The sequence below is a fragment of the Triticum urartu genome, chromosome 7, assembly GCF_003073215.2.
Source record: "Triticum urartu cultivar G1812 chromosome 7, Tu2.1, whole genome shotgun sequence".
Taxonomy (NCBI): Eukaryota; Viridiplantae; Streptophyta; class Magnoliopsida; order Poales; family Poaceae; genus Triticum; species Triticum urartu.
In genome coordinates, this window is record NC_053028.1 from 55,958,100 (window position 1) to 55,972,976 (window position 14,877).

The following is a 14,877-nucleotide window of genomic DNA, read 5'->3' on the forward strand; positions in this document are numbered from 1 at the left end:
TATTCTTCATTACTTGCTTCCTTTTATGTGAACCAATATGAATGCAAGAGGCACTCTACCATGGATTTTGGTTCAGGGCCCAAAAGGTTTTAGCAATATTGAGAAGAAATATATGTCGACAAATGTAGTCTTTAGTTTATATGATTCTGATGGAATCATTGAAGTTTGTGGATAAAATATTTGTTCCATTTTAACTCCTTGTGATTTCCTTCAACAAATGGAGTCAAGGTGTTTCGATGTCCCGGCACCAAAACATTTGTGTACATTTATGCCGGGCTTTGGATTATGAGCATCCAGTGATGTGTCTTTCAACTTGATGTTGAATTACATTTACTGGTTGAGGATTCGATTTCCTCTGTTTCCACGGAAGTATATGAGAAGTTATATCTCGTCTTATCAGATTTTCTCCCCCTCTTGCTCTCATTTGGGGAGAAGAGTGGTTTATCAGGTACCTCCACTCTTTCCGATACTTTACTGCAGGAATTTAGAATTTAATGACACCTTGTCATCAGTAAATGTATGTGGCAGATTTACAATGTGTTGCAAATATATGATTCTCTAAACTTTCTAGTTCAGATTCTTTGAGTATGTGGATATAAGGATTGAATGTCAATAACATTTCTAATTTATTTCTCGGCATTCTTTGTGGTACTTATCTCCCCCTAATGCCAGAAAATATCCTTATTGCTGATGCAATCAGCATACGGGCTATGAATAATTTTGATCGACGGATAAATTGATATTCCTCACATAGATCCCTAATTTTCTGTGAGTGCCCATTGATGTACGCTGGAGTGGTGATATCGGTATCTAACCGAATTGTCGCAGATGGGAAATACTTTGTTGATTTTCACATAGTTACTACAAGGGGGAAGTAGTATGATATGCAGTTGGTATGATTTAGATCATACTTACGGTGTGTAAGGCCGTATGTGTCGAGCAACAGGCTGGTAAATTTACAATTCTTTAAAAGTGGTCATGTAATTCATTTACTACCTTTGATAAGAAATTTAGTTAAACCATTCTGGGTATGTACATAGGGTACTAAATGCAATCAGAAAATTCTCGTGAAATGAGTTCAATGACATTGTCCATTCAAATGGTTTTATCCTTTGTTCAGGAGAATTTGCTCTTACTTTGATAAGTTAAGCAATTTATCGGGTAAGATCATGATTGTGTGTGATAACACACACTTAAAACATTTTATGAGTGTGTATATGAGTACCATGAAGTGTCTAAATTACCCCAGATAATGGTTCAACATTCCACATATATCTTTTGAATGCGTTCAAGAAAGAATAATTGGCTCGTTTAGAATTTTAAGGTGAGAGTTCCTTAAAACAGATTTCCCCTATGGCACATGTGGTGCACATATAATTTGATGATATGGGGAATATTTTGCAACTTGTTAAGTTGTGACCAACAGAATTGTCAAATAACTTTCTAATCATCTCCAAACCAGGATGGCTAAGGCTATCAAGCCTAATATTTAATTCATTAATACTTAGAAAATCATTGTGTACGCAACAATATTGAGTACGAATTGAAACATACATACAAATTTATCAAATATTGTATCCAATGGATATGATATTGGACATTTTACTACATGCAGTAGTACAAGTATATGCTAATAATATGTTGGGATAATTAGGAGATTACCCGAGGTCTCCGATATTCTTGAGTGCAAATGAGTTTATCCTCCATTTTCTGCACTAGATTGTGGTCCTCCTTCTGATGAAGATTCTGAGAACAATCCTTTACCAGAATCTGGTTGTTATTTGCAAATTTTCAAATTTATCCCATTGAACTTATTGGCCTTTTAATAACTTTGTGGTGTGGTTCGACCATATGTTCGAGGGTTTGGTAATCATAGGTACAATAGTTATATAACCACACATTTGACACTTTTGATTATTTGAAAAACGACAGATTCCTATTAAGAGATAATTCTATCTTTGGTTGTCCATGAGCCTCCACTTTAATTCGAATTCCTCATGGTTCTCTTTTGTGACCACTAACTTGCATAGTATTCTCGGTACTAGCAAGAATTTCAAATAATGGTATAGCACCCGTTCGGTGAATATGATGATTTTAAGAAATTTCATGTTTCTTCATCATAAAAATGGTAGTACCATCTTAAGAGGAGGTAACGTGTATAAGGAATTTTCAACCGGATCTGCATATGAAAATATTTGATCACGAGATCTCAACTTGAAAGTTGATTAAGTGACAGAACTGTGAGCTACGGTAGACGTGAGGTCTTGAAAAAAACGAATGGGTGATCATTCGCAATGTGCTCATGTCAACATGTATCTCCTAAGGGAAATATTCAAAGTAAATGAATATTCATCCATTATGTACTTAGTTTAAGAACTAAGTGAAGTTGGTGACACATATGAACATACTTAGCTACTAAGAGAATAGCCATGACACATTTTCAGAATGTGGAGTTATAGTGCCACAATGCCATAAATGGGTACAATGACTGATGTCATAAATCATCTTAAAATAAACACTCTCACCTAACATGAATTTGCATTTACAAATGTCATCCATGTGTTACATGAAAAAGGCTCATGCATTTATTTAATTTACTTTTAGGAGTAAGCGATGTATATGGATAGAATGATTTGTTTGAGAACAATCTTGGCCAAGGTGATCCTTGGTGAACCTGGGTGTATCCTTCAATACAACGCATGTGATGAAGTCATTGCTAACATTCTGGACTTTATTCTCGACGAAATATGCAACTTTAGAATCACTGGGTATGCATATATTTGTGTAATTCTCTACAACTTATTCAAGCAAAATGAGGCTTGAATAATTGATATTGGTAGATAATACCATTCAACATGTAATGATCATGCATGAATTTACTATGATAGTAAATCATTTTAGTGAACAACAACAATTGCTTCAAAGGAGCAAATCTTGAAATCGCTGATGCTTTATAACCATATGTGTAGACCTCAATTTATAGGATAACACTTTGAAGATAATCACCAATATGGTGTAGATCTCGCAGTAATAGAAACATAGTCTGACTTTTGTCAGTAGATGTTCATAATTCTATTACCTTATGTTATGCTAAATGGGTGAAATCACATTGAAGGTAATCATCTGTGAAAGTGACATGATGTAGACCTTACAGTAATAGTGGATAGTCTGCAAAATTTTGCAGTAGATACCATTATTACCTTATGATATCTTGAGGTATTCACATGTAATATTAATATTTGGAAGGGCACGTTGAATGTAGTCATCTTGTTAAAATGACAAGATGTAGACCTCACAGTATTGATGGATAATCTGCAAACTGTGCAGTAGATGCCATCATTACCTTGTGATTCACAAATAAAATTTTGGGATAGTCGTATTAAGTACGACACTTAAAAATTCTTGTTTGAATTTATATCACCGTTTGCAGGAAAAATAATAATTTTTGTTGCAAAATCATAGTTGTTGTCATAGAAAACAGAAAAGATGTCTTAAATTCCAAAGGAATAGGTCTGAAATGCAAGCAAAATATTATTTTGCAGTAGTATTACTGAGGTAATAAATATAGATGCAAAAATTTATATAAATGCTTTTGCAATATATGAAGATTTAATGACTTCAAATGGTATCTTAAATGATGTAAAACAATGTATAATTTTATTTACATTGTTTGGGAAGACCTAAAGGTCAAAAAGGGTGTGCTGCAAATATGTGTTCGCACAAATTTGTATAACCTGAGGGTTATAATAAGCAAACCGATATAAACCCAGGGATTAAGTTCATGAACTAGCACGTGAATATGTAAGTCCTTGAGGGCTTAATTGACAAAAACTGCCAAAGAGGATAAAATCCCCAAATTTTTTCTCCCGTGCGTTTAGGGATTTGCCGTCGCCGTCGCTTTGAGAAGGATGTCATGGCGTGCTGGATGCCGGGAGGTGCGAACCGCCACGCGGCCGAAGGCCATGGACGTCGCGTTGCTGGAGGGCATGGCGGCCGCGACCGCCGAAGAGCGCTTCGCCGGATGGCATCAGGCGCTTGATGCCACGTTCGTGCCGGATCTGAGGACCATGTCGGATGGCTGAGATCGCCGCATCTGGAGGCAGCGCCGACCGCATTGGGCTGCAGAGTTTGGATTGGCCTCTGCCTTGCGCTGAGAAGATGCGGTTTTGGATATTAATTTTCATCTTCTTGTCTCAACACTTCCTCTCATCTTGCCTTGATCTCTATGATTGGAGATTTTCTGTTCGGAATGATGTCGTCTCGCCTCTCGGAAGAAGCGTGCTTCTCCTGACCTTTTTCTGGTACAAAGCAATTCGCATGAGTGCATACACGTACATAGAAAATGATCAATTGATTGATTACGGGATGATAAGATGAGTAAATTCTTAATTTATTTCCCTTCTTATCAGACGCAGAATTGCTTTGAGCGTTCGGTGCCGTGTCCTGCAACCTACGGCCGGTAGCAGCGCTACGAGCGCGCGGGAGGGCGATGCCGCGCAGGGTCGGGAGCCGTCACGCGCTGGGAATCACCGGACTGGTGGGGAGCCGTATGCAGAAGGTTCCGTTGGAGGGCGCCACTGCATCGTGCATCAAAGAGCGCCGCTTCGATCCTAAAAGTCGCGTTTTTCTCGCCATGGTTGAAACGGTTGCCGCTGATGGGATTACACATCACCGTTCTCTTTTTTCTCTATTTGGAATGCTTGCTGATTCAGGGAAAATACAATCGGTCAATGAATCAGTGATGCTAATCATAAATAGACAATCAAGTGGCTTTCTCCCGATGGATTTCTTGTATGCATGCATCGTAAATGCATGTTGGTCTTTTCCATGGATGATGTGCTAGAGCCAGCCGATGGCCAGGACCAGGGGCAAGCGCGCCATGCTGAAGGCTGCATCGCCGCCGTAGTCGGTGCCGAGGACGCTACGGATACCAGATAATTCGCATCTGTTCTTATCCGTCTTAGCCTATCTCTTTAATGGAGAGCAAAGTGTATGATAACGTGTTTTGAGTGAAAAGTAAAGAACAAGAGAATTGAATTAAAGATGATCCATCATTCTTTATTGATGATAAAAGTGGGCTATTTATACCCAGGCGGAAGTACACATGGTGTTTGGCGGTCAAGTAAACACATAGTTACTTGAGAGACAAGGAATTACATAGTTGCCTTGAGAGTCAAGGAAATACATGGTTACTTGAGAACCAAGCAACCTATCTAACAATTAACTTAATCATAATTAACTTAATCAATAAGCAAATATTCTATTCTTAACAAAAATGTATACTGCTAGCAGCCTGTGCATGCGAGAGTCCATCTCGCTAAGGAATGCCGAATAAACCGCATTCAATACGTGCATGCAATGAAGCATCAAAATAGGATCACAAATAGTACTCACTCGTGGTGAAATTACTGGAAAGTAAGTGGTGCGTTTCCTTGATTAGCGTTTAGCATTAGGCCACTTCAATACGTAGGTGCTTAGATAAGGTGCTAAAGATATTAAAAAGTTTAGCAACTAATGTCCATAATGCATAGGTGCTTCACTTGTTGGTGCTAAGCTCCTCTCATTTAATGCTTTAGCAACTAAACTATGCCATGCATTGGTGGGTTTCTTTCATTTAATTGCTTTTGTTTAGGTTCACCTGCTTGGCATTGGTTCTTTCTGAGGTCACCAAACTCATCTCTCTTCTCTTTATTACCTTGCCACATCAGATTTTTTGCCTACATGACAGTCTTAGCATCTATACATGGTGGAGCATTGGGGAGGGCCTAAATTCGCTAGAATAACGCATGCAGCCGGGTAACAAAACTGCTCTATGTACGATTGCTTTTCGTCGGACACTGGTACAACCAGACAGCAGATGCTATGGCCCACAAACTGATCATCTATGATTTGTCTCTAATCGTACTGAGTATTGGACGGAAATTCATCGTATGTATAGCAAGGTTCAGTCGGGTAATCCTTTCTTGCCTGCGTGGGGGGACGTGGGCGATGCGATGGATCCATTTAATGACAGCTTTGATTCCGGATATTTTCTGGAGGCGTTAATCTTTGACGTTTCGCCTTAGCAGCTTAGCTTATTAATCTGAAGGAATAAATCTACACCGATTTTCAAAAAAAGCTCGATCAATTCTTAGCATCTATACATGGTGGAGCATTGGGGAGGGCCTAAATTCGCTAGAATAACGCATGCAGCCGGGTAACAAAACTGCTCTATGTACGATTGCTTTTCGTCGGACACTGGTACAACCAGACAGCAGATGCTATGGCCCACAAACTGATCATCTATGATTTGTCTCTAATCGTACTGAGTATTGGACGGAAATTCATCGTATGTATAGCAAGGTTCAGTCGGGTAATCCTTTCTTGCCTGCGTGGGGGGACGTGGGCGATGCGATGGATCCATTTAATGACAGCTTTGATTCCGGATATTTTCTGGAGGCGTTAATCTTTGACGTTTCGCCTTAGCAGCTTAGCTTATTAATCTGAAGGAATAAATCTACACCGATCTTCAAAAAAAGCTCGATCAATTCTTTTCATCTTCCCCATCTCTACCCTCTCTCCATACTACACTGCCGCCGGCCAAGCCTTCACGGTCGCCATCGAAGATCCGCTCACTGCCGCCGGCTCGGAGCCTCATGATCCTTCCCTCTATCTCTACGTCTCTCGGAGCCCCGCGATCGTCGACAAGACGAGATGTACCTGTACGTGCCACCGCTGCTGTCCTCCTCCAGCATCACTTGCGCCAGAGGTGGGTGCTCTCTTTTCCTCTCAGTGTTCTCAGATATGAACGTAATTTTTTAGTTAGCTTGGCTTGATGTTCTGATTTATGTGATGTCGGAAATTTCATAGTAGGCAGCTCTTTTCCATCTCCAGCGACCTCCTTCGCGGCAATAATCCGGTCAGTCTCTATCCCCCAAATTGCTCTCTAACTCAGCTATTGCAGATACACATGTGTCAAGGTGCGACATATCATTGATGCTTCTCCAATCCGGTTGTTTTTTATTGGAGGCGTTAGATGGTGAAATTTTCTTCTTCCTTTTGTGTTATTTAGGGTTCTGAATGAAGAAACAGATGAAGCTAGCATGTTCTGTTCCCAACTACAACTGCATCTCTCTATCCCCTTCCTCTCACACATTAATTTAGTACGAATTGTGTACTTTTATTGCTGTTCTCTGGTTGTTTTATAGAATCACTACATATGGCATATTGGCATATTGGGGTTCATTTTCAGGTAATTTGTTCTCTGTGAGTAGTATTCATTGTGAATTTTATGGGATCATATATTACATGAGTGATACAATTGTGTGATTGACAATGTTGTTCTTTCCATGCTGCACGGTTCTACTGTTGTCACAACAATCATCTACCTACATAAATGAAAAAAAATGAAGTGAAGTTAGCTAAAATGTATAGTAAGAAATAAGAAATATATGGTAAGTATAGAGAATACAAGTATGTTCATAAGAGAAGTTAGCTAACTAATAACAATCCTACTTACTATACTCTTGTGAAGTTAGCTACTAATAACAATCCTAACTTCAATGGCTTTTCCTCGCTTGGAGGATCAGGTTTGGGCTGTTCTCATTGTCCTTCAATTTAATTGAAATGGAGTGTACATGTGTCTACTCAGGAACCATGTCATTTCGTATAGCTGGTTATCTTTCGCTCAATAAGTGGATCAAGGTGGAGAATGCAAGATGATTACTATTCGGGTGCATTAACACCGCGAGGCTCGCAAATTACTATGAAATATATTTGTTTCCTGCTTTGATGCACTTCTAATAGACAAACAAATGATAATATCTTGAAATATTATGAGAAAAATCTCGTTACAATATATGTTACTTCTCTTAAAGTTGGTGATGCATTCTTCTAATTACGCAAATATGGAGATACTCAACCATATATTATTTTGCTTGACTTTTTATACCATTCAAAGGTTCAAGTAGACATGTATTTATATTATTGTTTTCATAAATTTCACTATTTCTCACTCTATAAATCCTCCTATATATTATTACAAATTCCCGCAGCAACGCACGGGGTGTCATCTAGTATATAATCAAATAAAAACAAAATAAAATTAATGGCCGTGCCGTGCCAGTCCATGTGTCCAAGCCTCCAGGTGTAGGCACAGCCCGTGCCGAGAGCCGGGCAAGGCCTGTGCAGCCGGGTGCTCCTAACCAGCGCTTTAGGCGCCGGCTGGCGATACGGGCGCTCGCTATTGACGCGTAGCAGGCCGGCCCACCAAACCGACTCTGCAAACAAACGCGAAGAAAAAATTAAGAAAACTAATCGCAATTCAAACAAGGTATGCAATGGCTGGGAATCGAACCCAGAACCAACCCATTCGCATCTTAATGCATTAACCACTACACCAAGCTAGTTCTTCTGTTTAGTACTATAAAATCGTCCTATTTAACGTTTTCTTTAGTAAGAAACAATATGAATTCTCTTGAAAAAAGGAAAGGTAAATTTGAAAACAAGATCGTCGATTTTTAGAAAGTTCATGAATGTTTAAGAAAAAGTTCATCAATTTTTTATGAAGTTCGCTGATTTTTGGAAAAAAAACATCGATTTTGAAAAAAGTTCATCGGTTTTGAAAAAAAGTTCAATGATTTTGAAAAGAGTTCATCGATTTTCAAAAGAGGTTCATCAATTTTCAAAAGAGTTTCATCGATTTCGAAAAAGAGTTCATCGATTTTAAAAAGAGTTCATCAATTTTCAAAAAGAGTTTCATCAATTTCGAAAAAGAGTTCATCGATTTTAAAAAATATTTCATCGATTTCAAAAAGAGTTCATCGATTTTCAAAAAAGAGTTCATCGATTTCGAAAAAGAGTTCATCGGTTTTGAAAAAAAGTTCATCGATTTGGAAAAGTAGTTCACGAATTTGACAAAGGTTCATCGGATTTTGAAAAAAAAATCAAGAAATTGAAAAACGTTCACGCATGTAACAAAGAAAAAGAAATTAAAAGAGAAAAAAGAAAAAGAAAAAGAAAGAAAAGAAAGAAGAGGATCTAAATGAACACATACGATCTGGTTGTCCGGTTGGTTACTGGAACTTGAATGGAATGAAGTAGTCGTGGGGTTCGATTCCCACCCACGCTCATGCTTTTTTTGCGGGATGAAAGCAGAAAAAAGAACGTAGACGGGCCGAGCCCAAGCCGCTGCGGGGGTATGCGCCCGGTAGTGAAAAGAACTAAAACGGGCGCAGCGGGCGCCGTTTAGCATTTGCCTGTGCGGCCTGCGCCGTGCCGTGTCTGCGGGCTATCGGGCCGGGCCGGCTAGCATGGCCCATTTGGCCAGCTCTGTTTGAGACGCCCGGCCGGAGGAAATTCTTTCCCCTCCCGTACGCCCCGATCTTCTCGGTCACGGCCGCCCGTGCTCGGCCATCGCCTCATCGACACTCGCCCGCGGCCACACGACACCCTTGTCCGCACAACCGGTTGGGGGTGCTGGCGGCTTCTCGGCGTCCATGCTTCCTCCACCGCCGCCCGACCCTCGCGCGGGATACGGCGTGGAGTCTCCCAGCGTCGTGCCGGCGCCCGATCGCCACATGAGTCTCGGAACCCCTTCCCGGAGGCCCCTCCGGCCACGGCGATGGTCCGACATTTCGCCCGAGCCGTCGCCGCTTCTCCAATCCGCACAAGGGGAAAGGCACGGCGAGCACCAGCACCACCGCGCTCGTGACGAGAGCAGGGGATCCGAAGCACCGCCGTCGTCCTCCAAGCGATGCCGGCTGGAAGGCCGACGCGAGGGCTCTTCAATCGGCGGGTATGGCCGTGCAGTGCTGTGCTGATAGGATGCGAGGGATTGTACCTTGATTGGAGTGGTCTCAGTGCTCTAATGTTTCCTCTGTTTTGGGAGGCAGCAGGCGCTGGTCTGATGATGAGGATGCGGGTGCTGGAAGCAGAGGCCAATATAATCATGGTCAGTATCAGAACAACCAAGGTGATCCAATCTTCATTCACAAATTGACATGACCATGTTTTGACCAATTGTTGATGGCCTCCAGAGCTGGCCTACCCATCAAGCTGTCATAGAGCGCACCGCCATCTTGGCAGTAACAAGAGGACCTTCAGTCCACGCCACCATGGCGAAAGAAGCTCAAGTGTCCAACACCACCCGTCGCCAAGAGGGAAGCCACAATTGCCATTGCCCATAGAAATGTCTCCATGGGATGATGGCTATACGAGCCCGTCAAGTCCAAGGTAGAGTTCCATTACTTTGATTTTTTTTGGGACTAGGCTCTTGTTTGCCTTCGAGTTCTGAGTTCATATGCTTTTGGATACATGCAGATGCAGTTATGCCCGTGAGGTTGAACAATATAGACAGCAGAGAGGTTTACATGATGATGACCAGGATGTGACCCTAGGTATGACTTCAAAGATAGATTTAGGTGCAATTTTGTTCGAATTATGATATGAACAGATGGGCATCTTTTTAACAGCTGTCACATGATCTCCAGATTGCCTTTATTCAGCACCTGGTTCCTCTGATGGTTCAGGTATCTTTGGAAGGTATCTACATTTTAGAACCTGTGTTGGGCTGTTGGATACATATATAGTATAGGAACCAATATATTTCATTCTCGCCATTGCTGTGTGACTAGCTAGCTTTTTCCCGCCTTCTAAGGGAAAAAAAATTATGTTGTTCTAAACCAATTATTTGAACAGGGAACCCAGTTTCAAATATGAAGATCCTGTCCTCAACACTGAAAGCAAAGATTTTGCATATGATGCATTGGTAGATGATTATATGGATGCTGTGGCGAAAACTTGGCGTAATGCTAATCCTAATTTAAAAGTGGATAAAGATGCTCACGAGAAGCAAACGATTCGATTTGCTGAACTCGCTCTGAAGCGTTACAACAAAAACAAAAACAACAAGGTAATAACTGTTCTGTTCATCTTCTTTCCTGCAAGAGGCTGACTTGAGAAAGTTAAAAAAAAGCAGCTAATGAAAGTGATATCTTTCTTTCAGTGTTCCCTTTTGAAAGAAAGTGTACAAATTTCAAAAAGTACGGAGGCTGGTGATTTATTTGTTAGCTTGTTGTTTCCTTTCTGTGATGGTTGCAATGAATAACTCTAACCGAAGTTGGCCTTCTCAAATATGTCGATAGCATATCCAATAGCTTTAATGGCATTGGTTAAAGGATTTCTTTGTGCCTTGATAAACTCAGGATAAGCAATAGTCGGCTTCTTAGTACGTACACCATGCAACACCAATTCAGAGCTTCTTCCCATTAGTCTGAATTTATCAACCTTTTGGCACTACATTTGATTTTCCTGGCCAAGTTGCAGGACTAAAATGTGGTATAGAGTTCAAAAGCTTATCTCTTTATTTCCAACATGTTCAGACTATATTTATTATCTGGAATGTATAAAAAATGATTGTTCCCTGTTGCAAGGTCAAAATCAGCACTTAGGCCTCTGAATTGGTTATGCAAGATCGCATATAAAATTTCCTGGCCTACTTTAGAAATACCCTAAGTTCCCAGACATGTTGAATTTTTCCTGTGATCATTCTGAGATTTTTTATCAGTAATGCCAACCTTTTCTGTTGGTTTTGCTGTTGCCCAAATGGTATCATAATTCATAACCCTGTAGATAAAAAATGATTGATTGAGAAGGTGGGTCGTACGGGTTGTCTCTAGTTTGAGCCTATCAATCCATCTTGCAGTATACTCATTGAGGTTCTGTGACTTTGGCGCGTAGAACTTCACATGCAACACACCGTTCATCACCCTTGCAACTGACATGATTCGCTATCCCATCTGTCACAATGAACGGCCCATGCATATGGTTCACTTCCCATTCCTGCATCTTTGGCCACCAAGAAAAGAACAGAACCAATACTGCTTGAGAATGAACAGTGTAGAGCCCTTTTTTCATCATCACTAACTTTTTGAGTTTCTGCTCAATTTGGTCATTGTTTGATGATCTAGAGATTGCAATATGATAAGGGATGGAAGCCCAAATTCTTGATGGTCATTGGCCAGGTATGGCATGATACCCTATAATCTGTGTCCTCGCTCCTCGTTGATGGGCACAACTTCCCTCCACCTGTAGGCTTTGATAATAGCAGCAATGCTATTTACTTGAGCATTACCGCTGAATGTTGCACGTAGAAAATATGGCATGTGTTAAGAGGAAAAACTGGGGCTAGTTGCTGTGAATGAGTTTGCTGGGGCTTGATTCTTGTTACCAATACCAGACACAAAAGTAACCTTTCAAGATTTTTGGGGACGAATAATGGCTTGAATATTGTTATTCTCTAATGGTATCGGGTCAATAGCTGCATAAATGAGTAGGGAAATACTTTAGCTGCAGGTAATAAACTATACAACTGGTGAATTGGGTAGGTTCTAGTTGCATGTATGACATTTTGTGGCCTGGGATTTATGCAACTGAAGATTTAGAAGTTAAACATTCTGCTTACAGAACCTGGCAACTATAGAAATGAAATTTAAGATTTTGTGTATTTCTTTATTGCTATAGTCAAAAGGGAGTCATATTGAGAACAGATTAGCAGAGATTGCTGGTTCACATAATTTTCTTTCTTGCTGATAGAATTCAAATATTATTATATGTCAGAGACATGATCATAGATTAGTTTTAAACTTCTTTAAATTGGACTGAACATGGAAGAATTTCTTAGATTTTTTTATGCGAAATTGATGACAGGGGAAGGAACGAATGTGGTTGCTGTAACTATAATTCTTGTTTATAAATCCAATGAATAGAGTTAGTGACACACTGTTACCTGAATGAGTTAGGTAAAGGTGTCTCATAGTCTAGTATGGATGTTGCTGTAGAAAAGCTACTTCCTTGCAAATATTTGTCATTGTGGTTTTCTAAGCAGCTATTTCCTCAATTTAGCCCTACCACTTGCTTATTATCGGCGTAGAGTTAGAGAGACTGGTAAATGTCTTCAAATTCCTTGGCGTATGTAATTAATAGGATTTCATCGGCCAAAAACCAAATGCCTTCAAATTCATTGGCATTGTAATATAGCTCAGAGACTAATAAATGTCTTATCCACTCGTATTGGGAATTCTCGCCTGCACAATATATTATTTTGCCATCATAGTATTAAGCCATTTTCTCTTCACTTGTATCAAACTAGCATAGACGTTAATGCTAGATATATTTCGTGTAGACAGTCAGGGCAAAAAGAGATCTCAGTGGAGGTTTTCTCAGTGTTGCTTAATTACATGGTGAGACTAAGTCAGGTGGTGGACTTATTTGTAATATTAACATCAAGAATCTAGTTGCTGCTCTTGAAACAGAAAGAACAAACGTGGGCCTTTTTGCGAATGTTATGTTACTAAGATGGTCAATAATCCTTCATTAGTTTGTGTGTACACCTATTACACTATTGTAAATACTGACTTGTAATGTACCATTTTAGTCTCAGCTCGTTTTTTATTACCATAGCATTCCTTGGCTAAGCCTAGGATGCTTGGGACTAAACGCTTTGTTGTACATTTGTTTAGGTTAAATATGCTCTTGTTGAGGCAATCGATGGTGGTGCTATTTGGGAGGACTCTGAAATCTACGCCCATGTGAACTTCTATGCCAAGGCTAAGAATGGCCCAAAGAAGCATGATGGGAAGGTACTTGTGTTTGCGGAGTTGCATCAGGTTGGCCGGCGTCTCAATGCTATGGTTCTTACTTGCTTCCGCTTCCTGGATGAAAGCAACCAACTATGTATGTATATTTACATCTTAATTCATGCTTTGTTTTCTTCTTCTGCAGAATTGCTTAGATAACTCATCGTTAACTTTGCAGGTGGACGTTATGATCAGCCTCGAAACTCTCTTATCATGCAAAATCAGGATCCGGGGCACTGCTATGCATGTACCGACATAATCAAGCATCCTGATGGATCGTGCTACAAGGCTGGACATATTGTCTGCACGTTGTATTATCTTGACAACTACACCGTTGTTTGAACGCAAATGCACTGAGTTTTGTAACTATTTGGCATACAGTCTGTCAAATGTTCTCGCAATTAAACTGTAACTACACCGTTGTTTGAATGCAAATGCACTGAGTTTTGTAGCGTCTAAATGCACATTTTTTGGGTACCAATGTGCTTCCTGGAGTCAGACTGGATGACTTGTCTTGCACTCGGCTAATCAAATGATCAAAATGATTGTTCATATACTTGAACTTGGGGTTGGATGTCTGTTCATATATGACGCAATAAATAATTTGGATAACATGTTGGTTTCCTTGTTACCAGTGATTAATGTTGTATAATTTGTTTGTTAAGTTTGTATGTATATTAAAAACGTGATGCATTTATAAAATAAAATATTCACAAAAATGGTATTATTGGTCATAAGAGCTTATACCAGTGCTCTGTGTTTAATCTGGTCAAGTTTCCACTAGTATTTCCTTGAGAGAACAGAAGAAAGAAGAATGGCTTACGGATTTTGTGGGATTGATAATGAGTGGAGGTAAGTGCTCACTCATAGTCGCCTGAAACTTATTGTTTGTTTGAACTATGATTCTCCTCCAGTTGTTTTGGACAGCGGCATAGTCTTCTAAACATAGCTTTGACTATGAATATCTATGATAATATATAAAATCAACAAATATATAAATCTTGTTACTCCCTTGGATCCAACTTTATGCTAAATCAGTAACAACTAATATGGATCGGATGGAGTACAATACTTTTTAAAATTATGGTTTTTACCCCTATTCCGTGGATTCATGCTACCAAGGTCTGCACTTAGTTTTCGGAGCTACTCAACTTTAAAGCCCCCCCCCCCTCCCACACACACACACACGCACACACACACACACAGACACTAAGGTTTCCACTAGTGCTGGTTCGTGGTGTTGCTAGGTGAAAACCAAAGG

General features: G+C 40.1%; 1 protein-coding gene across 1 annotated transcript; it reads left to right on the forward strand.

The window, feature by feature from the left end:
* Positions 1–9,355: 9,355 nt before the first annotated feature.
* On the forward strand, positions 9,356–14,129 carry LOC125524378. The gene is made up of 8 exons (XM_048689436.1): positions 9,356–9,775; positions 9,873–9,931; positions 10,017–10,212; positions 10,300–10,376; positions 10,470–10,521; positions 10,678–10,891; positions 13,500–13,713; positions 13,795–14,129. Exons 1-8 carry the CDS (start codon positions 9,477–9,479, stop codon positions 13,956–13,958), a joined length of 1,275 nt encoding a protein of 424 aa, XP_048545393.1. The 5' UTR covers positions 9,356–9,476; the 3' UTR covers positions 13,959–14,129.
* The last annotated feature ends 748 nt before the right edge of the window (positions 14,130–14,877 follow it).